Source organism: Loxodonta africana, chromosome Y (genome assembly GCF_030014295.1).
Source record: "Loxodonta africana isolate mLoxAfr1 chromosome Y, mLoxAfr1.hap2, whole genome shotgun sequence".
NCBI lineage: Eukaryota > Metazoa > Chordata > Mammalia > Proboscidea > Elephantidae > Loxodonta > Loxodonta africana.
The window spans coordinates 17,987,043-18,012,283 of NC_087370.1; the positions used below are offsets into that span (position 1 = coordinate 17,987,043).

The following is a 25,241-nucleotide window of genomic DNA, read 5'->3' on the forward strand; positions in this document are numbered from 1 at the left end:
CTTTACAGCTCTTCAAAGCCATTTGTAGATTTGCAGTCTCATCATGGACTTTGCAGAGATTGCTAGTGAACAATGTAATTAAGACTTGTGTAGTGCTTTTAAAATTTTTTTTTTTTTTTGTGGTAGTCCTGCATTTTTTTCTTCTTTGGTAATGATTTTAATTCTTCATGGGAGCTTTGGAATGAGGCTGACATTTGCTTTTTTAAGAACAGTGTCTACTGTTGTTCCTGTCAGTTGTTTGCTTCACAGTCTTACACTAAAGTTATTTTAAAAAGCGTACGTGAAAGATAACTGGCCCCAACATATCGAAGCCCCGATATAGTCTTCCTGGTAAATATCTTCAACAGGATGCAATTCTCGCAGTTTCCGTGGAAGTCTGTCAACCTGAAGGGAATTGTTGTTTGCTGTTGTCCAGTCGATCCCGACTCTTGGCAACCCCACGTGCGTAGTCGAAGGTGCCTCTGTGTAGGTTCCAGCCACCAACCTTTCTACTAGTAGTTGAGCGCTTAACTGTTTGCACCACAAGTGGATTGTAGTTGCACCCAAAACCAGCTCAGCCAATTGAGAAAGAGCTTGGGACTTGGACTGAGGAGACGTGTTCTTAGGTTAAAGCGCTCGCAGGCTAACCAGCTGTTTGATGTGATTCCGCCTTTGTCTTCCACCCCTGGAAGGGCTCCAGGTCCACGGAGCTGTTTCACCCAGCCACCATAGGCTAATTCCCCTAACACCCTCACCTTTTCCACAAAATAGGCCTCTCGTCTTCTTGCCTTTCCTGAACCTTGGCTTTTCCCTAAACTCTCAGTTGGAGGAGACAGCTTCTTCCCTCCCATCTGACATAAGCGTGCGAGAAGTGGTTTTCACAGCTTGTGTTGTTCACAAAATAAAATCTCTTCCAAGACTTAGAGATTTGCGTGCAGGAAGCTGTCGGGCAGTGTTTTCAGGATCAGCACCTGAGGGGAAGGGAAAGTAGCATAGGGCGAGAGGAGGACCTGGATCACCATGAAGTTGCCACAACACTGCAGCTGACCCCATAGCGTACTCTGATGTTGGAAATACCTTGAAAGTTGTCCTGAATTGGGGCGAGAAGGTTGTTCTTCATACTCTGGCATCAGTGAGTCATTGGGTATTGGCTGCCCCCTAAAGAAGGTGGCATTTGGGTAGCTAATGAGCTCTCTTGAGCCAAGTGCAGTTCTATCCTGGGAGGATAGCTGTGAGCAGTCCCGTCTCAACACTCCCAGCAGCAGGGAGAACCTTCACTTTGGCCACTGAAGGCAGGGGGCATCTGGGTGGTACACCACATTATCCACTACAGTGGTGATGGTGGGTTGTTGTTCTTGCTCCCGGTTTCTTCCTAGAGAATTCTTCTGTTACATTGTGTAACAAAATTGTCCTTCTCTAATGCAAATTAAAACTATGATGAGATTCCATCTCACTCCAACAAGGCTGGCATTAATCCAAAAAAACACAAAATAATAAATGTTGGAGAGGCTTCGGAGAGATTGGAACTCTTATACACTGCTGGTGGGAACGTAAAATGGTACAACCGCTTTGGAAATCTATCTGGCGTTTTCTTAAAAAGTTAGAAATAGAACTACCATACAACCCAGAAATCCCACTCCTCGGAATATACCCTAGAGAAATAAGAGCCTTCACATGAACAGATATATGCACACCCCTGTTTATTGCAGCTCTGTTTACAATAGCAAAACACTGGAAGCAACCAAGGTGTCCATCAACGGATGAATGGGTAAATAAATTGTGGTATATTCACCCAATGGAATACAATGCATCGATAAAGAATAGTGAGGAATCTGTGAAACATTTCATAACATGGAGGAACCTGGAAGGCATTATGCTGAGTGAAATGAGTCAGAGACAAAAGGACAAATATTGTATAAGACCACTATTATAAGATCTTAAGAAATAGTATAAACTGAGAAGAACACATACTTTTGTGGTTATGGGGGGGGGAGGGAGGGAGGGTGGGAGAGGGTTATTTGCTGATTAATTAGTAGATGAGAACTACTTTAGGTGAAGGGAAGGACAATACTCAATACAGGGAAGGTCAGCTCAACTGGACTGGACCAAAAGCAAAGAAGTTTCTGGGATAAACTGAATGCTTCAAAGGTCAGCGGAGCAAGGGCGGGGGTTTGGGGACCATGGTTTAAGGGGACTTCTAAGTCAATTGGCCAAATAATTCTATTATGAAAACATTCTGCATCCCACTTTGAAATGTGGCGTCTGGGGTCTTAAATGCTAACAAGCGGCCATCTAAGATGCATCAATTGGTCTCAACCCACCTGGATGAAAGGAAAATGAAGAACACCAAGGTCACACGATAACTATGAGCCCAAGAGACAGAAAGGGCCACATGAACCAGAGACGTGCATCATCCTGAGACCAGAAGAACTAGATGGTGCCCGGCCACAACCGATGACTGCCCTGACAGGGAGCACAACAGAGAACCCCTGAGGGAGCAGGAGATCAGTGGGATGCGGACCCCAAATTCTCATAAAAAGACCAGACTTAATGGTCTGACTGACACTAGAGGGATCCCGGTGGTCATGGTCCCCAAACCTTCTGTTGGCCCAGGACAGGAACCATTCCCGAAGACAACTCATCAGACATGGAAGGGACTGGACAATGGGTTGGATGGAGAGAGATGCTGATGAAGAGTGAGCTACTTGTATCAGGTGGACACTTGAGACTGTGTTGGCATCTCCTGTCTGGAGGGGAGATAGGAGGGTAGAGAGGGTTAGAAACTGGCAAAATTGTCATGAAAGGAGAGACTGGAAGGGCTGATTCATTAGGGGGAGGAGTAAGTGGGAGTATGGAGTAAGGTGTATATAAGCTTATATGTGACAGACTGACTTGATTTGTAAACGTTCACTTAAAGCTCAATAAAAATTATTAAAAGAAAAAAAAAGATCTTCTAAAAAAAAAAAAATCGTCTTTCTCTGAGGCTGATGCTGCTCCAGCCGTTGACATGCCTTGAACCTAATCACCAGCCAGAACTTTGGTACCTTAGATAGTTTAAATGACAATTTCCCGACTCCGAGTGCAAACACCTACCACTCTAGTACTTGCGTTGGCTTTCTACAACCCCACTGCGTCTTTGATCATGAGATCTTCATTCCTTGATGCCTCACACGCCAGACACTCGATTGTCTTCATGTTTGGGGCATCGTAGGAAACATCTGGGCTTTTGTTAATCTAATTCCAGGGTCAAGTCTGGATCCACTGAGTCTGTCCCTGGGAGCCTCTGTGTCTAGCAAATTCCACAGGTGATTCTTTACACTAGGAAGTTTGGAAGCACTATTACATTGGACCTTTTTGACTTCACTTCTTCCATCCTGTCTGGTTTCCATGGTGCATCATTTCAGTCACTTGTTTTCTTTTTGTCAGTGATCTCATCTTTTTGCTCTCTGGTGACTCTCTAGCGACAAAATTCTACCCCTGAATCCTTTGAGCTATAATAGCTGCCTACTTGGACGTGTCTAGGCACTGCCAAAGAAAATCACGCAACTGTATGGAATGATGTTACAACAAATCCATAGTTCTCAGCCACAGCTCTAACAAAACCCTCATATCCACAGCTGTAACAAAATTCTTCCCCACTAACCAGTCTGTGTGATGTTCTTCTAGTCAGCTCCCACCTCCCTGACCAGATTTTCACTTCACTCTTTAAACTCCCTGTACCGCTAGCTCCCTTCTCTTGGAAAATTACCTCAGTTCTGGCTTCACTGAGAAAATTGAAGGGCATAGGAAGCCCTTCCTGTCAAGTCATGTCAGTAGAAATCCTATGTACATAGTCCGTGTGGAGATCATCACAACTGATACTGGGCTTACTTTAGGTGTTTGTGGTGTGGGCAGAATACCATACATCCCCTGACAATACCCTGCCCCTTTTAATTACAGACTCATTTTTAATGAAACATCTGACTGTTGAATATGTCACTTAGAATGAGTTCAGGAGTCATTTCCTGGATGTAGGCTGGAGGAAAGTGGAGCAGCCCTCAAAAGAAGATGTACCAAGATGTACCAGTGTTGAGAAGAAAGGGGGTTTGTGGGAGCCAATAAAAATGTATTTATTGTGCTTCAGTGGATCCAGTAAGTCATGGATAGGACTTTTGTTTTTATGTAACTTTCAGAAAAAAAATCACAAATTACGACACACAGCTTAATGATGCTCTTCCATGAAGCATCATTCGATCAAATGAATATCTTGTTGCTTTGTAGTATCTTTCAGGTAGCCCAGAGGATTTGGTGATTTCTTTTTTGCCTTCATTTGCATATTCTAGCATGATATTGAGGAGCCCTGGTGGCACAATGGCTAAGCACTAGGCTGCGAACCACAAGGTTGGTCATTCGAACCCACTCAGTGGCTCTGCGGGAGACAGACCTGGTGATCTGCTCCTGTAAAGATTACAGACAAGAAAACCCTATGGGACTGCTCTACTCTATCATGGGGGGTTGCTATGAGTCGAAATGGACTGGGCGGCACCCAACAACAACACCGACAACAGCACGTCGTTGGCAGTCCTTTTGTTCATATGTCAGTAGTAAACGATAGCCCAGCTTCATCTACTCGTGCGTATATTCCTTTCTTGAACGCTGTAAAGTATCGGTTATTACTTTGCAAGAGGATAGGGAAGTTCAGTTTCCCTTTAATGAGTATTTACCACACCTCTTTATTTCTTTGCTTTTCTGTGCACATGATAACTTTCCCTTTCAATGCCAAATCCCAGTCTAATTACTTCAGTGACTTTTTAAGTGGCAGTTAAACCCAACATATATAATAGCAGCAGCAACGTACACAGTTCAGTTTAAACGGTGACAGAGTGCACAGGTATAACTGAGTTCACATGTATGGAGGGATGACAGCTGTGTCGTGACTATCACCAGGCTGCATGACTGCATCCATTGTAAGATGCACTCTGATACCAATCAGATTGTACGTCTCAGTGAAATAAGGTATCAGGATTTGCATCTCAGTGAAATCCACTGAGGATTTTGCCTGGGTTTGTTGAAAGGGTACTGTCTAGTTCTGTCTTTGTCTCCTAGGACTGTCATAAAAAAGTACTGCCAAGTGGGTGGTTTTCAACAACAGGAAGGTATTGTCGCACCATTCCAGAGGCCAGACGTCAGATCAGCACGTCAGCTGCACCGTGCTCTCTCCAAAAGCCTGAAGGGGAGATCTCTCCTGGCCTCTCCCAGCTTCTGGTAGCTCCAGGCGTTCCTTGGCTGGCAGCTAAGCATAACTCCATCTTCCCATGGCATCTCCCCCGTCTATCTCTCTTTTCCTTCATACGGAGTTACCGAGGTTAGATTAAGGAGCCCTGGTGGTCCAGTGGTTAAGAGCTACGGCAAGCTATGGCTGCTAACCAAAAGATCGGCAGCTCCAATCCACCAGCTGCTCCTTGGAAACCTTATGGGGCAGTTCTACTCTTGTCCTATAGGGTTACTATGAGTTGAGATTTACTTGATGGCAATGAGTTTTTTCTTTGATTATGCAACGGTTAAGTGCTCAGCACTTATGGTTGGCAGTTCGAACCCACTCAGCAGCTCCACGGGACAAAAGCTTTGCAATCTGCTCTTGTACAGACCACAGCCTAGGAAACCCTATGGGGCAGTTCTGCTCTGTCACATGGAGTTGCTATGAGTCAAAAATCGACTTGATGGCACCCAACAGCAACAACAGATTAGATCAGGACTCACTCTAATTATGTCCTCATGTTAATTGAAGTGATAACATCTGCAAGGACTCTCATTTCCAAACAAGGTCACATTCCCTGAGACAGGGATTAAGGCTTCAGCACACCTTTATGGGAGACACAAGTCAGTCCATCGCAAGGTCCAGTGAAGTGGATCCTGGTCATGAACCTCTTTTCCAGAACTCATTGTCCGTCTTCCTTCTGCCAACGTTTTTTCTGTCCTCTGTCTCCTGTTACTGCGGATGGTGGGTGTAGCTGGGAAAGTCAGTGTTAGTGGCAGCGCCAGTCCCCAGTCAGACAGTACTGATGGCTGCCGTGACGCCTGGGCCAAAGCTGGACTGTTAGGCTTGGTACCCTGTTATAACCAACAGCTCCACATTGAGATGCCCACTGGTGGACCATTGAGACACATCCCCTGAAAGCTGCCTGCCATCCTCCTGCCTCATGTTCACATCGCTGGGCTATCAGAATCCCAAACCAGGCGGGTGATCTGCCTTGGCCTCTTGATAACAAAAGCAGGTGTGCTTTTATATTTGGCTCTAAAGGAATCTTTAAATTTCATGTTTATGCTGAGAGACCCGTTATGCCATTCACACTAGACTTTTAGGACCCTTTCTGTCTCTTTTCCCTATTTGATCCCCTCCTGGTCCTGCAGCCGTTTCCCTTCTCCCTGTCCCTGTCTTGTCTTCCTCAGCGGTATTCAGACACAAACAAGTTATTAAACTGAAAGAAAAGGTTGGAAGCAGTCGTGTGTGTAGCCAACTGCAACTACTCACCTTGGAAGTGACCTTTGCAGCAGATGTTTTTATTAATAGTAGTAGCTAGCATTTACTGGGGAAACCCTGGTGGTGTAGCGGTTAAGTGCTAAGGCTGCTAACCAAAGGGTCCGCAGTTCAAATCTGCCAGGCACTCCTTGGAAACTCTATGGGGCAGTTCTACTCTGTCCTATAGGGTCGCTATGAGTTGGAATTGACTTGACGGCACTGGGTTTGGTTTTTGGTTTTTAGCATTTACTGAGGACCAGTCTGTGCTAGGTGGTTCACATAGAGTATTTCTTCTCTTTTTTATTGTGGTAAACATATAGGTGCTGCAGGTGGTTGACTGCTTGGCTCATAATCAAAAGGTTTGCACTTTGAACCCACCCAGAGGTGCCTATGAAGACAGGCCTGGCAATTTGCTTCTGAAAAGTCACAGCCTTGAAAACCCTATGGAGCACAGTTCTACTCTGCACACGTGGGGTCGCCATGAGCTGGGAGCAACTCCACAGCGACTGACAGCAACAACAGCAAATATATAAGTAGCAAAGCACTTGCCCTTTCTGCAGTCTTCACACGCACGGTTGAGTGAAACTGACTACATTCATCACATAGTCCCGCCGTGGCCAGTAACCGTTCCCAACCTTCCCAGCGACCCGAAGCAGGTGGCCCCCTGACCTACGCCCTTCCAGGCTAGTCCCTCTGTTCCCTAAATGTTTACAGTATAGAGAAGAAGCAGATACGGCGATTGGGGAGAGGCTCCTGGAGCTGGGGGAATCCACACGGCGTTGACGAGAGAAGGCGCTGCTTTGGGGGGATGTCTGGGCTTGCGGGTTTTCACGGCCTGCGCTCGCTCGTCCGCAGGCGCCCCGGCCCTGTGCTGAGGGAGCAGCTGAGCGAGGACGAGTTGGGCCCAAGCCCTTCTTTATTCCCTGGGTTTCCTGCGAACAATGCGTGAGCTGTTTATTTTGCAGGCGGCCTGCATGGTTCAAGCGTTCCTCATTGTGTTATGCAAGTCATTTACTAAATTCTAGTTATTATAGCCAGTGCTCTCTCCAAGCCTACTTAAAATAGGATTCGTTTCAGCACAGCTCATTCCTTCCGCCTTGAAGTCTTCAGGGCTTTAGTGATTGTGTGGACAAGGTACAATTTATCAGAGTTTTCTCCTGGGAACATAAGTTTTAATCTCAAATATAGATTAGAGGTTACGTATCTGAAATCATTACTGTAGCAAGAATGAATCGAGGATGGACCTACCCTCCCGGAGGAGATTAAAGTTGGAAGACTAAAGGTTAAAAGTCCTGGGAAAAGACCAGTGTTTCTGGTTCTGCTTTAGTCCCATCAACCAAATAGGGACCAGAAGACGCCGTTGGCCGTCGAGTCAACTCTGACGCATAGTGAGCCTATAGGACAGAGTAGAACTGCCGCATAGGGTTTCCAGGGAGCAGCTGGTGGATTCAAGCTGTCGACCTTTTCCTTCTTAGGCAAGCTTTTAACCACTTAGCCATCAGGGCTCCATCATTCTCAGAGGGACCAGAAAACAACAGTGGCCATCACATCGACTCTGACTCACGGTGACCCTGTGTGTGTCACGGTAGAACTGTGCTCCATAGGGCTTTCAGTGGCTGATATCTCAGAAGTATATCGCTGGGCCTTTTTTTGTAGGTGCCTCTGGGTGGATTCGAACCACCAACATTTTGGTAAGCAGCTGAGAGCATAACCTGGGGACCACCAGATAAACACTAGCAAGGATGTATTTATTAAAAATTTTCTGGCCATGGAAATAACTATTTTCCATTTTATTGTTTTGAACTCTTCTATTATTTAGCTTTTGTTGAATAAATAAGAAACTTCTGATATCTTGACAAGAAAAAAGATATCCTTGTAATAGTAAAGGAAATCAATTATGCCACAGTTTCAAAATATTATGGATTAAAATGAAACCCTAAATTTTAACCCATCCCTTCATTTTTTGGGAGTTCCTGGGTGGCACAAGCAATTAACACGCTCAGCTGCTAACCGAAAGGTTGGAGGTTGGAGCCCACCCAGAGGAGTCTTAGAAGAAAGGCCTGGCAATCTGCTTCCAAAAAGCCCCTGAAGCCCCGTGGAACGCAGTGCTACTCCGACACACGTGGGGTCGCCCTGAGCCAGAGTCAGCTTGGGGGTAACCTTCTAAACAACTTACGTTTAACATGAAAACAAAAGCATCAACTCAGAGCCACAGCTGATCTCTTACAGAGCCCTCTAGGTGACTGGGGTGCTGAGATCAGCTGCGGGTTTTCTGGGGTAGTTGTCGTTTCACACGGTCCGCCCTGCTGTTGGACGACAGTTCCGTGTTATGAGCGGCCTAGTCCTTGACCACCGTTCCGCGCTGTCCTCAGCCTGCACCTGGCTACGCTCAGGGCGGTGTGTGGGTACGCCTGGCTACGCTCAGGGCAGTGTGTGGGTACGCCTGGCTATGTTCAGGGCAGTGTGTGGGATCGCCTGGAATTCTCTTCTCTTGGTGGCTTCGTCTTCTGCAAGAAGTGCCTTTCAGCTGGGTGTGTATAGACAACTGGTTTCCTTTTATTTCTCTCCTTCCCTTTGTGGGCTGTCTTTCAGTGAACAAACTCTTTTCTTTACTTGAATCTTTTGAAGAATTATTTTTCTTTAAGGAAAAGAAAAATCAAAAGGCTGCAAGTGGAGAGACATTGAAAAATATCATTGAATTAATGCCGAGTGCAGTTGTCTGAACTTAAATAAACTCTTCGGAAGTTGGATTGACTAGCGTTCATGTTTGATCTCGTTAAACCAGTAAAACACAGGATGTGATCTTTATATAATTACAAAAGTCCTGCTGTCTGATCCTACCTGCGAGTTACACTTAGTATCTCTAAAGGCAAATGTCTGTGTAGCCTGATGGACTTCATCTTTGCTGGCTCTAAGCCAGAACAAGACTTTATTGCAAATACTGCGTTTTATTTTTGTTGTCAAGCGGCTTAGCTAGGGAAGGCTATTGTAATTCTGCTAAGAACTTGCCCTCAGGCAGGATGTTGAAATGTGCTTGATTCTTGTATTTTTCCTTTGCTCACCTGCTCAAAGAGCATTAAGGGTAGGCAGGATAGGTGGATGGTGCAGTGTTCACGCACACCCGGATCGTGGGCTTACAGATATCCCCAGTGCCGTGAGACGGGCCTCTTAGAAGGTCTTTGTAGAGATGAAAAGCATGGTAAACTGTGAGTGAGAAAGGCGAAATCACAGAGCAGCAGCAAGGCCTTGTTGGGGGAAATCGTTTTAAGAAAAACAGCAAATCCAAAAGCCGTAGAGGAAACAGAGACACATTTTGAAGGTAAAATTGGTGTGTGTGTGTGCGCATGCACAAAGAAAATTTCTGCAAAAAAAGTGTGACTAAATTCAAAAGGCAGATGGTGCACTGGGTAGTTTTTTGACACCTATTGCAGGTGAATCATTATTAAGCCCAGTTGGTGCTAATGGTGAGTATATTATTACTAGTGCTATTGTGTTGTTATTAGTTGCCATTGAGTTGGGCCCCGACTTGTGGTGCCCCCATGCACAACAGGATCCGTAAGGTTTTCCTTGGCTGATTTTTGGACGTAGATTGCCAGGGCTTTCTTCCTAGTCTGTCTTAGTCTGGAAGCTCCGCTGAAACCTGTTAGCATCAGAGCAACACACAAGCCTCTGCTGACAGACGAGTGGCTCTGCTTGAGGTGCACTGGCCAGGAGTCGAACCTGTGTCTCCTGGATGGAAGGCAAGAATTCTACCACTGAGCCTCCCGTGCCCCCTCATATTATCATTATTATAATTGATAAGAAATGTAGAATAGGTTTCTTATCAATATACAATCTACAGGCTATATAACAGTCTACAATCAACATACAGTGTAGACTAGAAATGGGAAAGAGACAGACAGCTCACTGTAAAGGAAATATAAATAGACAACAAAGGAAATTGCAGCAAAGATTCCATACCACTGCCAACCCATCATATTCGCAAACGCTGAAAGATAGCTAGCGTCCACGGAGAAACCATCAGGAGCCCCTGCTCCTGACCTTCATTCATAAGAGCAGCTCAGTTGGTCTAGGGCAAGCGTTATCCATAAGAGCTGGGAGGTTTTCGGTCCAGGTTGAACCCTCACCCCCAGTAACACTAGCAATGTCAAATAACAACAAAATAACATCTTCAGTAACAACCAGCTTTTTTCTGAGTGTAACCGTGTGCCAAACACTTTGCTGAATAGCCTGCATGGACTATCTTTTTAATCTTCCCAACAATCCTATGGCCAACCCTCTTCGCTAATAAAAAAGTCATTATCATCATCATAACCTTTCATGCTTGCACACGATTGCCCCACATATTTCTTAACAACAGAGCTTTTCATTGGACGATTAGTGGAAAATTGCGCTTAAAATGAAAATGCATTGGTTGAGATAATGCGTTGATATTAATTCCCAGTAAAATGTAAACAGCTGAAGACGGTAGCGATGGGTTGCTTTCTCTTTTGATAGGTTTCTGCCCTATCAGTGGCTGGGGGAGCGTTGGGATTCGGAACGACAGGAAAAGTACCACAGAAGGTCGTGGTTTGCATCTGGGAAGTGGAGGGGGGTTGAGGGAGTCTTCACTGGGCTGATCATTTTTCTGAGGTTTGGCTATTTTCCCTAAAGCGAAAGAAGGGCTGAGAGCTAACAAGGCGGGCCTTGCACAGGACTTCTCTAACCTCCCGACTTTTCTTTTTAAACCTCTGACATTTACTAAATAATGCATTTTAATTCCAGAGATAGCCCCAAATCCCCTGTAACCTGCTTTCTATCCGCTTATTCATCGCTCCTCGGCTCCAGCCCATCAAACTGCTCTGCTCTATCCTCAACATAAGGCACCCAGGACTGCCCTGGATCCATTTGTGGTTTCCTTCCCAGATGATGAACCTGAATGTTCCTTCAATGCCCAGTGCAGACATGACCCTTCTGTTTAACTGCGGTTCACCCAGTGATCTTGTCACATCACTGGCCTTCTGGCTGTAACATTTTACTTGGCTTCTGTGACTCAGTTTTCTTACCTGTAAAATGGGTAAATGGTGCAGTGGTGCTCAGGTTGGTGCTTCAAGAGAGTTGGGTCATCTCCCTCAAACCAGGCAGGACAGGCCCCTGCCTCAGGCCTCAGGCTTCAAAGGGCCGTGCCCTGCTGTCCTCTGTCGGACCCTCTCCATGAGACAGAGTCTGTGGGGCCAGGGCCTCTTTAGAAGGAGCTCAGAGCTTTGCGTTGTTAGTACTGGGCATGGGCATGGAAGGTGAAGGTGGGGGCAGAACGTTCGTGGACAGACCTGGGCCCCGGAAGGCCTGCAGGAGCCAAACCTACAGCATCCAAGGAGGGGAGACACCCCTTGGCCCCCCGGGATGTTCACAGTGGTCACCAGTTAGGAAGTGCCACGAGTGCCGTCTCAACCCGGCCCCCAGCTTGTGCATGGTCCGCTCCTCAGTGTCTGCTCCCCGCTGCCCCCAGCTTCCCCAGGGTCCCGTCCTCAGTGTCTGCCCCCCAGCTTCTGCAGGGCCCCCTCTTCAGTGTCTGCTCCCCACTGCCCCTTTGCAGTCAGGACCGTGTTCTTGCCACACCGCACTCTGCGTGAACCCCTGTGAACTTGTAGTCTGTGAGTGATTGAATTGTGTTGAAATCCTAAAGTCCTATACCTGTGGATGGAATCCCGTTTGGGAATAGCACCTTCCTTCTTATGTTAATGAGGCATAACACTGTAGGGTGTGTTTTAAGCCCATCACCTTTGAGACATAAAAAAGCAGATTAGGCCTGGAGAAGGGAACACAAAGGGAGAGATTCATACCCCGTGATGATGGCCAAGGGACCTTGGAACAAGAGCTGAAAAGAGACAAGGACCACTCCCCCAGAGCCCACAGGTACCCTGAATTCAGGCTTGTAGCCTCCTCAACTGTGAAAAATTAAATTTCTTGGTTAAAGCCACCCATTTGTGGTATTTCTTGTTATAGCAGCTGTAGAAACTAAGACAGTCACCAAACCAAGGATTCTTTGTTTAAAATATCAGTCTGCAGGTAATGCCTGTTTCTTCTGACACCTTGATTTCCAGTTATTAAACCAAGCCTGGCATTCTTCCAGTGTGGCCTCTGCCTAGTCTAGTTATTTCTCTGACTTAAGCGTTGCCAGAAGTCATATTTAGCTTCAATCCAGGCTGTTCATGTTCTTCTTCAGCTTCCATCCCCAGTGATCTGGGTGATGAACGTTGATATGTAGGGAGAGATTCCAGGCCAGGTGTGGGGTGAGTGGAGCTCAGGTAGGTAGAGACCAGAGTGGTTCAAACTGTAGGAAGGTGTAGGTATTACTGGGAGTCAGGCTGCGAAAGAAGGTGAGGGCCGCAGGAAAGTGGGCCTTAGGATTGAAATTTTATTCAGTGGTGTTTACCAAATTAAGATATTTGCTCTTGTGAATGGATAAACAAAATGTGGTGTCTCCATACGGTGGCATTTTGCAATAAGAAGGAGTGAGGTACTGATACGTGCTAAAATATGGGTGAACTTTGAAGATATTGTGAGTGAAAAAAGCCAGACACCAAAGACCATGTGTTGTATGATGGTACAGATAGCCCCATACTTGCGACATAACCAAGTTCGGGCAAACTGCACTTACGACTGTCCTTTTTTTCTTTCGTACACGTTACCATTGGTAATACGTACTGATATGGTGCTGGAGTGTGTAACTTGCTGCTGTTACCACTCTCAGATGTTCACTCGCAGGTGTTCCATTTTATGATACTGTCCTTAACACTACTGCCATATAGATTTAGTTTTCTAAGCTAAATCAGGGACTTCTGTTGCTTGAAAACATGGACCCAAACACCGATCGCTTTACTGAAGTCGATAGGCAGGATCAGGAAGCAGTGAGATGTCTGTGAAATACGTGAAGAATAAAAGAAAAGGAGCATACAGACAACTCTCACTGGTTTTCTGACTAGAAACGCCGTCCCCATTCCCAGGGAGAAACCGTGTAATCCAGAACCTTCCGTAAGTGGAGTTATCACCACAGCTGACAAAATGCCGGTGTCGTCCAACTCTTCTTCTTCATTCCAGTGAATTTTTATGATCTGTGTATGCGTTGATGTATGTATGTATGATTTAAAATATATCTGTAAGTTTATATATGTTTCCAACCCCCAAAGACAAATAAAGATTGAATTTATAAAGATACTTATTATAAAAGGCAATAATAATGAAAACTAGAAAAAAAAATGAGGTATTCGATTTAAATCAGAACCAACTTATGATGGAGTTGTGAGAATAGAACCGATGAGAGCTATCTGTGTTTATACCGAATAGCAAATCCATAGAGTCAGAGAGCAGATGAGTGGTTGTAGGGGCTGGGGGAGGAGGTGGGTGGTATGAGGTCCGTTTCTAGAGTGGTGCCACCACCTTGTGAATATACCGAGGACCCTTGGATAGTACACTTTAAGTGAATTTTATGGCACGTGAGTTATTATCAGTAAACCCATTACAAAAATATTTTTAAATATATCTTTTACATTTTTAAAAGATACAGTGTTGGCTCAGTTTTATTTTCTCAACACCACAGGTGAATGTGATACTGCTCTACCCCTGCTGCTGTTCTTAAATAATTAAATTTCAGAGGTTCAGACAGGAGACAGGCTACTTTGTTTCATCTGCAACCTTGAAGTTCAGAGAACTGGGGGCCAGAGCATCTAGTTTATTGCGTGATGCTTTCCATTAGCTCTACCGAGGACTGCATCCTATATGATTTAAAATACCACAACCAGAGGAAAAACCGTGACCAGCATTTTAGTCGTGTGGAGTCGGAGGCCCCCCAGCAGCAATGCTGGTGTTCAGGATCGTACATCATAGCCGAGGTCCTTGTTATCTACTGAGCGCATGGCAGACTCCATGCTAAGTGGTTTGCCTGCGTCTTAGTTACCTAGTGCTGCTGTAACAGAAATACCACGTGGAGGTGGCTTCAACAAACAGAACTTCATTTTCTCACAGTTTAGGAGGCTGGAAGTCCGAATTCAGGGCGCCGGCTCTAGGGGAGGGCTCTCTCTCTGTCGGCTCTGGAGGAAGGTCCTTGTCTCTTTTGAGCGTCTGTTTCCTGGTTCCTTGGCGATCTCAGGTGGCGTGGCATCTGTCGTCCACCATCTTTGCTTGCTTGCTTGCTTAATGTGCCCTTCTGTACCTCAAAAGAGATTGATTTAAGACACACCCTACACTAATGCTGCGTCATTCACGTAACAGAGAAAGTCCCGTTCCCAAATGGGATTGTAACCGCAGGGGCAGGAGTTAGGATTTACAGCTGCGTTGAGGGGATGCAGTTTGGTCCATGAGAACCTGCTTTATTTCATTTAGTCCTCCTGAGGACTCATGCAGCAGGTACTGATGTGTGCATTTTACAGAGGGACAGACCGAGGCACAGGGAGATTAAGTACTCGTCCATAGTCACAAGTCCAGGCTTCACACTTGGGGTCTGACTCCCGAGCTCAGCGTCTTGTCACTGTGTGTTGGTTGAGTCAAGGACCTCCAGGATGCCCAACTTGTGAGTTTACCCAGACTGCTCCCCGTGTGTCTTTGCTGGCTAGTGGGCATCGCACTTCTCTGCACCCCGTGAGAGCCGGCGTGGACGTTTCCCCTTTGGAGGCAGCTGGGGATCTCTGTCGTTCTCTGTGCCTTTGCTAACATCATGAAGTCAACGGCGGAATAGCGGTTACATTTCAGTCAGAATTAACTTTTCTATTTTAACCCTATCAGGGATGGCAAGATTGGCTTTCTGTTAATGCAAAGAGTTAAAAATCATACTCACATGCACACAGACATACGTGTGCGTGTGTATATATAATTTTTTGAGTTAGAAAAATATTTCATGAGTCAATGTTTCTTCTTGTGTTTGTGTTTTGCAGAATAATGGTTCCCTGGTTTGGTGCCAGAATCACAAGCAGTGTGCTAAGGTATGTTTCGTACGTGTGTATCAATATTTTCAAAAATATTTTTATTTTGAAGTGTTATAGATTCACAGGAAGCTGTAAAGATCGTGCAGAGAAGTTCCCTGTACCTTTCACTCAGTTTCCACCCGTGGTTCCGTTTTACGGAATTACAGAACAACGCCAAGACCAGAAAGTTGTCATTGGTACAGTGTGTGTTTACAGTTCTGCTCCGTTTTATTATATGTGTAGATTCGTATAACCAACAACCCAGTATTTCTACAAATAGCCTATTTTTTCTGTTTATTTTGTACTTTTTAAATCATTTTTTGGAGGATAAAGCTATCTTTCTGTTAGACCAGAAGACTGAATGCAGCCTAGTTACATGTAACTTATTTTGTGGTTTTAGCTTGTTTGTAGGAATTGCCGGTAAATAATTTGGTTCTCAAATAAACAGTCGAGGAGCCTTGGTGATGTCATAGTTAACGGCTTGGCTGCTGATCAGTAGGTCAGCCATTCAACCCACCAGCCACTCCTCGGGAGAAAAGACCTGGCGATCTGCTCCTGTAAAGATTACAGCCTAGAAAACCCCATGGGGCAGTTCTACTCCGCCCTACAGGGTCTCTCTGAGTCCATATTCACTTGACGGTACACAATAATAAAAATTAAATAGTTTGATTTTTATTTTTGAGTGTTTCTTGTGGCAAAACTTTTTCTAAACTGTCGTTTTACTCATTTATATAGTTTATACGAGATAGTACTTTAGCTGTAGTTGGGAGATAGGTCTCATAATCAGATTACATACACGAATTAATACAATTTACAAAGCTTGGTAAAATACTACAGCAACTTTTGGTATCATAATGGCATTTAATGAGATTTATTTCCTGGACCTTACTAATAGGCTTGAATGTACAGTATTCTTTTATAACCAAAATTGTATCTGAGGAATTTGTAGTATTATTGAAATTGGACATTTATGAAGAGCATCATTATCTTGAAAGGCCTTTCAGACACATTATCTCAAAATAACTGAGTGTAGAGTAATATTCATAAGCAGAAAACTCCATTAGAATGATGCATTCCTGCAGTCCTGCCCACATTATGTCATTTAATACACACGAGTGTTATTAAAAATAGAGCACAATTCTTATGTGAATTTGAAGTAATTTGGTAAAGACCAGCTTTGCTTACCTCCTGACCTGGGGCAGAAATGAAATGTCTGTTTGACTATCCTTTGATCCGATTTTTTACATGATAACATATAAACATTTTTGCTGTTAAGACACTGGTATCTATTATGTTAATTGTTTCTCAACTGAAGTTTTAGGTGACTCGTTTATGAAATCATTGCAGGCAAATCTCTCTGATTATATTAAAAAAATAATGCTGTGAGGCCAACTGAATTTCATAAGTAGTACTTTTCATCCGTTGTGTATTACATGGATGCTTTGTTATATCAGTTCAAGGGTTAGGCCCTTGTTTGCTAACCAAAAGCTTGATGGTTTGAGTGTACCCAGAGGTGCCTCGGAAGAAAGGCCTGGCAATCTGCTTCTGAAGGGTCACAGCTGTGAAAATGCAACGGAGCACAGTTCTACTCTAACACACATGGGGTCGCCGTGAGCTGGAACACAACAGCAACTGGCTTTTGTTTGTTTGTTTCTCCTTTTCTCGTCAAGAAACAAATTCTTTTCATAGACTTAAAAGCCATTTGAACAGAAGAGGTTCATTTGAACTATTTTTTTTTCACATCCTAATGGAAGCAGATTACACCTGCAGAGATTACAGTCTCCTAAATCGTATTTTATAAGTGAGTGATCAAGGATGACAAGGACAGACGTTGAATTTCACGAGAAAAGAAATCGATTCCTTTTACCTGAGAGCAAGGACGAGTCAATACATCACAGCTCACTCCAAAAAACGCCGTAGAATATATTAGTAAGCTGACATAATTGTAGGGGTTGTCTTCAGTCTGGCCTCTTGAGAATGAATGTTACATGTTAATCAGAGTTTATCTCCTTTGGGTGTTATCACAGCTGGGTACACTGAGATAACTATAGTTTGCATTTCTTTTGAGCTTCGTGAAGCACAATGTACACTTTCCGTCTTAATCCTTAGATTAACAAGGTTCCTGGGAAGAGACAGTAACTCCATTTTACAGATGGGGAGATTTGGGCACGTGCATATTCGATCTACCACCCGTCTGTCAATTTGTCCTACTTTGGTGGCTTGTGTGTTGCTGTGATGCTGGAAGGTATACCACTGGTATTTCAAATACTGGTGGGGTGGACAGGCTTCAACAGAACTTCCAGACTAAGACGGACTAGGAAGAAAGGCCTGGCAATCTACTTCTGAAAATTAGCCAGTGAAAACCCTATGGGTTGAAAAAGAACACTGTCGATTCACTTGTTTTGGACACATCATCAGGAGGGATCAATCACTGGAAGAGGACATTGTATTTGGTGAAGCAGAGGGCCAGCAAGGGCCAGGGAGACCCTTGGTGAAATGGATTGACACACTGGCTGCAACGATGGACTCAAACATGCCAGTGGTGATGAGCGTGACACAGGACCAGACAACGTTTTGTCCTGTACATGAGGTCAGCATGCGTCAGAGCCGACCCGATGATGGCTAACAACACCACCACCACCAGATCTGATAATGGTTCTGGAATCCTTAGCAGATCCGTCGGGGAGGACTAGTGTTTGCATTACCGTCCCCTCGGTTGTCTTCCGTTGTGATCAGCAACTTTAAAAACCACTTTGAACAAATACTGGGGCAGAAGAGTACAAATACTCAGGAGCGAGGCCAATGATACTGTTTTGTGACTATGTACTTTAAGATGAGGTTTACATAACAGAAGCCACAGACTTCCTTATCATCTCCAGGCGCCGTCTGCTATGCCCGTCAGCCCTCTTCTTCCCATTTCACTGCCCTCGGTTGTCTGACCTGCCATCACCTCTAGCCTGGACCAATCCAGGAATGTCCTGATGGGCCTCCCAGCTTCCACTCTTGCTCCAAACCATCTCGTCTCCACGTGGCTGCAGGAGGCCCTAGAAAGTACACATCGACTCATGCTGCTGTCTGACTCAAGCCACAAGACGGTGTCCCACCTCGTTCAGACGAAAACCCAAAGTCCGATCGTCCCGATGGGCCTCTCGTGGCTGCCCTTGCCTCTGTCTCCAGCTCTATCTCCTTCTACTCTGTCAAGGTTGCTCTGCCAGCCGCCGGCAACACTCCTTCCCCAGAGAGGCACCTAGCTGACCCCTCTCCTCACCCATTAGCTGGTTGTGCACACCGTGCCCTTCCATCACCCATTAGCTGGTTGTGCACACCATGCCCTGATGTGCCATTGTACGTTACTCCCTCATCTGCTTACCGTCAGTCTCCTGCACCAGAGAGTAGCGTCTCGGATGCATGGGCTCTGTCCTCGTTGTTCACTGTGGTACCCTCGGAGCCTAGAAGGGTATTTGGCGCATAGCAGTTGTTCATCAAATATTTGTGATGAATGACTGAATAAAACCTGTACATCTTTCTTCTACCAGAAAGTACATCGTTACCGCATTACCTGGAGGAAAAAGTAGTATATAAGTTGGTCTTGCATGTCTATAACTTAGGACGGATTTTTGCTATTCACTAGGGAAGCCTGCTGCTTTCCCCTGTGCTAGGTTTCACATACTTAAATCAGCATTTTATGTAGAAGGCGTATTTTTACTTTCTCAAATAGGAACAAATTTCCCTCTTATTTAGTTAAGGTTCCTAGGTGGCACAAATGGTTTGTGCTTGACTGCAAACCCAAACATTGGCAGTTCATTGGTACGGCAGAAAAAAAGGCCTGGCCATCCGCTTCTGTTAAGATCACAGCCAAGAAAACTCTGTGGAGCGGTTCTACTCTGTAACACACAGGGTCGCCATGAGTTGGAATCAACTCAGCGGCACCCAACAACAGCAACTCTAGTTACTGCTAAAACTGAAGTCGCTGAGCCAGAGTCTACATGACGGCACGCAACAAGATTGAACTACTAAAAATATTCTAAAGGCGGTTTTTTAGTGGAGATCTATCTATACTTAAAAGGTTTGCCCTTAATCGTCCTAGACTGACATTTAGCCCAGGTACCAATTTTTGCAGATAGCTTGGTATTTGCTCTTCCTTTTTAACTTGCTGAGCAAAGCACCAGCTGCTCGTACTTCATCCCATTTACAAAATCCATGCAGTCTCTTTTATGAGTCTCCGAGACCGTGAGGATGGCCCACGACCACCTTCTCATCTTCCATCGCCTGTAAGAGTACTCCTGCGCTTTTAGGACCTATCTCTGCTTGTCTCTTTGCTGGCCTCACATCTCTTTCCCGTTCAAGTTCTTTTCCCTTTTTGCTATTTCTCTGCACTCATCCCACCCATTGGTGAATATCCACGTGGCCACGCCCCTTTCAGCTTCTGCTCAGTATCCTGACGCTCAGGTTTCCTGTCCCCAAACCTATTTGATACACATTCCAATGGAAGTGTTTGCCTAAGAGAGAGAGATGTAGTGTAGTGTAGTGTAGTGTAGTGTAAAGAGAGACACCAATGTGTGCAAGTTATTGTTGTCCATTGCATCAAGTTGGCTCCAGCTCATGGCAAATCTGTGTATGACAGAACGTAGCGTTGCCCCGTCATATACCACCTTCGCGATCGTCAGTCGTGGCACAGTATTTTGTTCTGATTCATAGAGACCTTACCAACCACTTGCTGTCAGCTCTGACTGCTGGCAGCTCCATGAGTGTCAGAGTAGAACTGTGCTCCATAGGGTCTTCAATGGCTGATTTTTTGGAAGTAGATCACCAGGCCTTTATTCCAAGGTGCCTCTGGATGGGCTGGAAACCCTACTGGCGTAGTGGTTAAGAGCTGTGGCTGCCAACCAAAAGGTCCGCAGTTTGAATCCACGGGACACTCCTTGGTAACTCTATAGGGCAGTGCTTCTCTGTCCAATAGGGTTGCTATGAGTCGGAATCTATTCGACAGAAACAGGTTTTTTTTTTTTTTTTTTTTCCTGAATGGACTTGAACCTCCAACCTTTCAGTTATCAGCCTAGAACATTAACCATCCGTACCACACGGGGGCTCCATGTGGACCTTAGGACTAGGGGAAGAGTGAGGTGGCCGCTGGGGAGGGAACATGGGTGACACAGGGCAATGGGAGTACTGTGGAGGCAGGGTGAAGAGAGGGTGCTGAAACCTTAGGACTAGGGGAAGAGTGAGGTGGCCCCTGGGGAGGGAACATGGGTGACACAGGGCAATGGGAGTACTGTGGAGGCAGGGTGAAGAGAGGGTGCTGAAACCTTAGGACTAGGGGAAGAGTGAGGTGGCCCCTGGGGAGGGAACATGGGTGACACAGGGCAATGGGAGTACTGTGGAGGCAGGGTGAAGAGAGGGTGCTGAAGGTAGAAAGACAGCACATAACCCAGTGCCACTCTTTCATTGTATAGTTGAAGAATCTGGGGCCCAAAGCAATGACAAAACATGCCCAAGGCAACCTCCCTTAGACTTGGAGGAAGGGCTTATTGCTGGACTTGGTACTTCCCTTGCACATAAGCTCAATAAAGCCCAATTTAGGAATGATTTTGGAGCGTTTGGCAGGAGACTTGATTGAATGGTAAGATACCCTGGTACTTAGTCACAGAGCAGAAGTCAGGATATGTTAGTGAACCCTCTGGCGTTGTTAAGGGTACCTGTTTCTCTTAGTGGCTTCTCTTTTCCAAATACCATTCCATTAAGCCCAGGGTTGCATGCCAAAGGTCAGCAAGCCATTTCTTTAGAGGGCCAGATAGTAAACATCTTCAGCTTTGCATCCCATAACATCTCTATGGCAACTACTCAACTCTGCTGTTGTAGCACTATAGACATACACGTAAATGAACGCGCCTGACTGTGTGCCAATAAAACTTCATCCGTGGACACCAAAATTTGAATTTCATAGAAGTTTCACAAGCCAAACAATTTATTTTTATCCCAACCATTTAAAAATGTGAAAAACATTCTTAGCTCACCAGCTGAAAAAAAAAAAAGGTTGCCAACCAGATTGGGCTCACAGCCAGAGTATTCTGACGCCTGTTCCATGGCATCGCATTCACATATGCAAAACTCAACAGAACTATACAGTTGCCTTCCAAGGTCAGTACAAAGTCATATCTCCATGTCCTTAAACCAAGCAAAAATGGGGAGCTTCTGACTCATTCATGGAACTTTGTGGACCATCTGTAAGATTAGATGAACGAGTGAGTGATAAACAATAATATAAAAAAGCAAAATTAACCCCCATTAATCTTAGAATATGCAGCATTAAAGTGCAATTATTAGAGTCAGGGAAAATTCTGAGAGGCTTCAGAAGGGGCAGAGGAAAAGATTTGTGGGTGTCCGGCCTGGTACACCCTCCGGATCATCCCCACTGTTTGTTGTTTGGGCTGGTTTCCAGCTGCATAAGTGATAGAAAGCTGGTGGCAATAGGCATGATTCCCATCCTTGCAAATGCAAACAAATTGTGTCCAATGGGATGCAAGCAATGCTTACCCCGCGAACAGAGTGTTTCTGCATCTACGTGCAAATTCATCACCGCCTTCTTTTTTTCCTTCTGCACAGAGTCACGTTTATGTTTATTTTTCCTGGAATTTTCCTTCAAATTGGTTGTAAGGTATTACTAGCTCCCTCCATATTTCATGAGTTAAATCTTCGAATGTTCACTTGGATTTTTTGAGAGCTACGCCTTTACTTTAAAAATTTGTTTTGAAGGGTTGCTTTGGAAACCTTGCAACTGCCCCTGTTTCTGTTGGGCGCGTACATGCTCACCTTCTCCCTTTGGGTGCTGGAACTCACTCTCTGACTTTTGTTTTCCATTTGGTTTTGAGTACATGTGTTGAAAAGCTGTAATTTAGGGCCCAATCCAGGTGCCATAGAATGGGGCTTTGATCTCAGTAGGAGTTGAGTTCTTATAAGGGCTACAACCCCAGAGTCTTAGTAATTTCCAAGGTGTCCTCAGAGCCAAATTTAGAGGTGAGGAAGATTGGTTTGGGCTGCGTAACTGTCTGGATGGCTTCATTGGACACCTGAAGTGAAGTCTACTGCGTAAGGGTCAAACCTCGGGAACAAAACCACATGTGACTGTTGAAGGCTTTTGTTTTGTGTTCCATGCTTTCTGAGTTTCAGGTGGTAATGCCTGTAAATCCATAGAGCCCGAGGAAAACATTCCATAAGGAGGAAAATGGAAACTCAGGTATTCGCTCATGCGCACTTCAACTCAGGCATAGCAGTGCACTCTGACCTAGTACCCAAGAACCAAAGTGAAGCGGTGTTTATGTCCTTGCGTCTCTAATAAATAATGGATCAAGATTTCAGATCTCTTATATAGTACGCTGTGGTCGTTAGTTGTCATCACATTACCTCCAGCTAATGGCGACCCCGTGCACAACAGAACAAGCGCTGCGCAGTCCTGCACCGTCTTCACAGTCGCTGGTATGTTTGAGCCCATGCTTGTGGCGGTTGTGTCAGTCCATCTCACTGACGGTTTCCCTCCATAAACCAAACCCATGCCATTGAGTCAATTCCGACCCATAATGACCATACAGGACAGAATAGAACTGCCCTATAGGGTTTCCAAGGAGCAGCTGATTGATTTGAACTGCTGACCTTTTGGGTGGCAGCTGAGCTCTTAACCACGGCGCTACCAGGGCTCCATTCAACTTCAAGAGCAAAGTCAACGTGCATCAAGCATCTCTTGTCTTCGGGGAGCTACCAACTCTTTCATGGATGAACACGTTCTGACAGTGATTGTCAGAAAGTGCAGGTTTGTGGCAGTGGACGGGATGTTTTCTTAAAGGAATCCTCTCAAATGGTGTAGTTAATTCCCCTTTGTTTCCGATACCACTGCCATTATTACAATGAGTAATGATCTCATGAGTGTTTCTCAGGAGAAAATAAATATGATTTGATGGTCAGGGAAGAGAAGAGAGAGAAGTATTCTGTTATTTTCTTGGAGCCCCTGGTTGGTGCAAAGGTTAACACTATTGGCTGCTAACTGGAAGGTTGGTGGTTCAAGTCCACCCAGAGGCACGTCAGAAGAAAGGCCTGGTGATCTACTTCCAAAAACTCATCTATCGAAAACCCTGTGGAGCACAGTTCTACTCTGACACACATGGGCTCTCCATGAGTTGGAATCAATGGCAGCTGGTATTTTATTATTTTCTTAAACCAGTTAACAAAACCATTAACCCATTGCTGTTGAGTTGACTCTGACTCATAGCGACCTTATAGGACAGAGTAGATCTGCCCCGTAGGATTTCCAAGGAGCAGCTGGTGGATTCAAACTGCTGACCTTTTAGTTAGCAGCCATAGCTGTTAACCGCTGAGCCACCAGGGTTTCCAGAGTGGAGTTAAAATGCCTACTGAATGTATAGACATTATTAAGAGTCTGTGGAAGTTCAGCAAGCGTTCTCTTGAGGAAGAAGCCTACACGTACAATATTGCATTAGCGTGCCTTAATAACAATTCTCGGATACCCATTTGTCTGACTGTCCTATACCAACACGCCATGAAAGCACATGATTTCAAGTACCTCGGAGACCACCAGGTCAGCCTTGGTGACATGGAGAGAGACATGGAATCTCTCTTAAAGGAGCCCTCTTGAACTTCACAGTCTACATGCAGTTGAAATTTGAATGACCCGCAGACCCAAGTCATGGCTACTGTTCCAACAGCATTTGAAAGTACTCCATCCAACGTTGCTCTGTGGCCGTTGTTAGTGGCCATCGCCCTGCTTCCAACTGGTGGCAACCCCATGTACAAAGGAATGGGATGTTGCCTGGTCCTGCACTGGCTTTGCAATCATGGGTCTGCTCAAGTCCATGGTTGCGGCCACTGTGTATTGGGAGTGTCTTCCAACCTAGGGGGCTCATCTTTTAGCACTGCGTCAGAGATGTTTGAAGATGTCCCTATCAGAGAATCTTCAGTTGTGATCCGTAGTGTTTTCACTGGCTGATTTTCAGAAGTAGATCTCCAGGCCTTTCTTCCTAGCCTGTGTTAGTCTGGAAGCTCTGCTGAAACCTGTGCACCGTGGGTGACCCTGCTGGTATTGGAGATACTTGGTGGCATAGCTTCCAGCATCACAGCAACATGCCAGCCACCACAGCAGCACAGACTGACAGAAGGCTGATGGTGGCTGCACTACCGTAACGTTAAAATGGATATCATCTGTGATGCAAAGGCAGAAGGAGGGGGGGGTCGGAGAATGAGAGAATGTGAAGCAGCCCCCAAAGGGAACTTACAAACGGGGTAGCCAAATAGACATGGAGTTCCAAAGCAGCACTTCTTAAATGGTGAGGAATCAGCCCCGAGGACATTGCTGAGGAACTGCTGCAGGACTCCAGCTGGCTCTGCACTTCCAGGAGAATGCCGGTGGGTGTGTAAGTTAAGGACGTAAACATTCAGAGACTTGCTGGACCCTTCCACCTGTCATAGACTCCTGGGATGGGAACTGGGTTCTCCTTTGAGCCTCCAGCATCCTCCAGCATCGAAAGCAGATTGAAGGGGTGCCAGGACTAGCACCCCCCAGTCCTGACATTCTTCGGGCAAGTGTGTTCTGCCCTCCTGCTGAGAACTTTTATCACACGTATTAGTGCTCCTGGGGTGATCATTAGCCTGTGGTAACTGGAACATCGCAGGTTTTTTTATTTTAGCCCAGAAACTAGCCTCTCTGCCGAAAGACTGTGCAAAGCTTCCCGCTAAGCACACAGCACATCAACGTGGAAGGAAAGAACAGGTTTTTATTGAAATTTAAGTCCCATATGTGACACGCTAATAGCGCAATG

General features: G+C 45.4%; 1 protein-coding gene across 1 annotated transcript in view; it reads left to right on the forward strand.

Annotated features, from left to right (window-relative positions):
• Positions 1 to 14,854: 14,854 nt before the first annotated feature.
• LOC100661859 (anosmin-1) overlaps positions 14,855 to 25,241 on the forward strand; it is a 156,276-nt gene continuing 145,889 nt past the window's right edge. Inside the window, exons 1-2 of the mRNA XM_010600200.3 lie at positions 14,855 to 14,863; positions 15,388 to 15,435. Of these exons, the coding sequence (XP_010598502.2) occupies positions 14,855 to 14,863; positions 15,388 to 15,435 (57 nt within the window). The remainder of the gene's footprint in view (positions 14,864 to 15,387; positions 15,436 to 25,241) is intronic.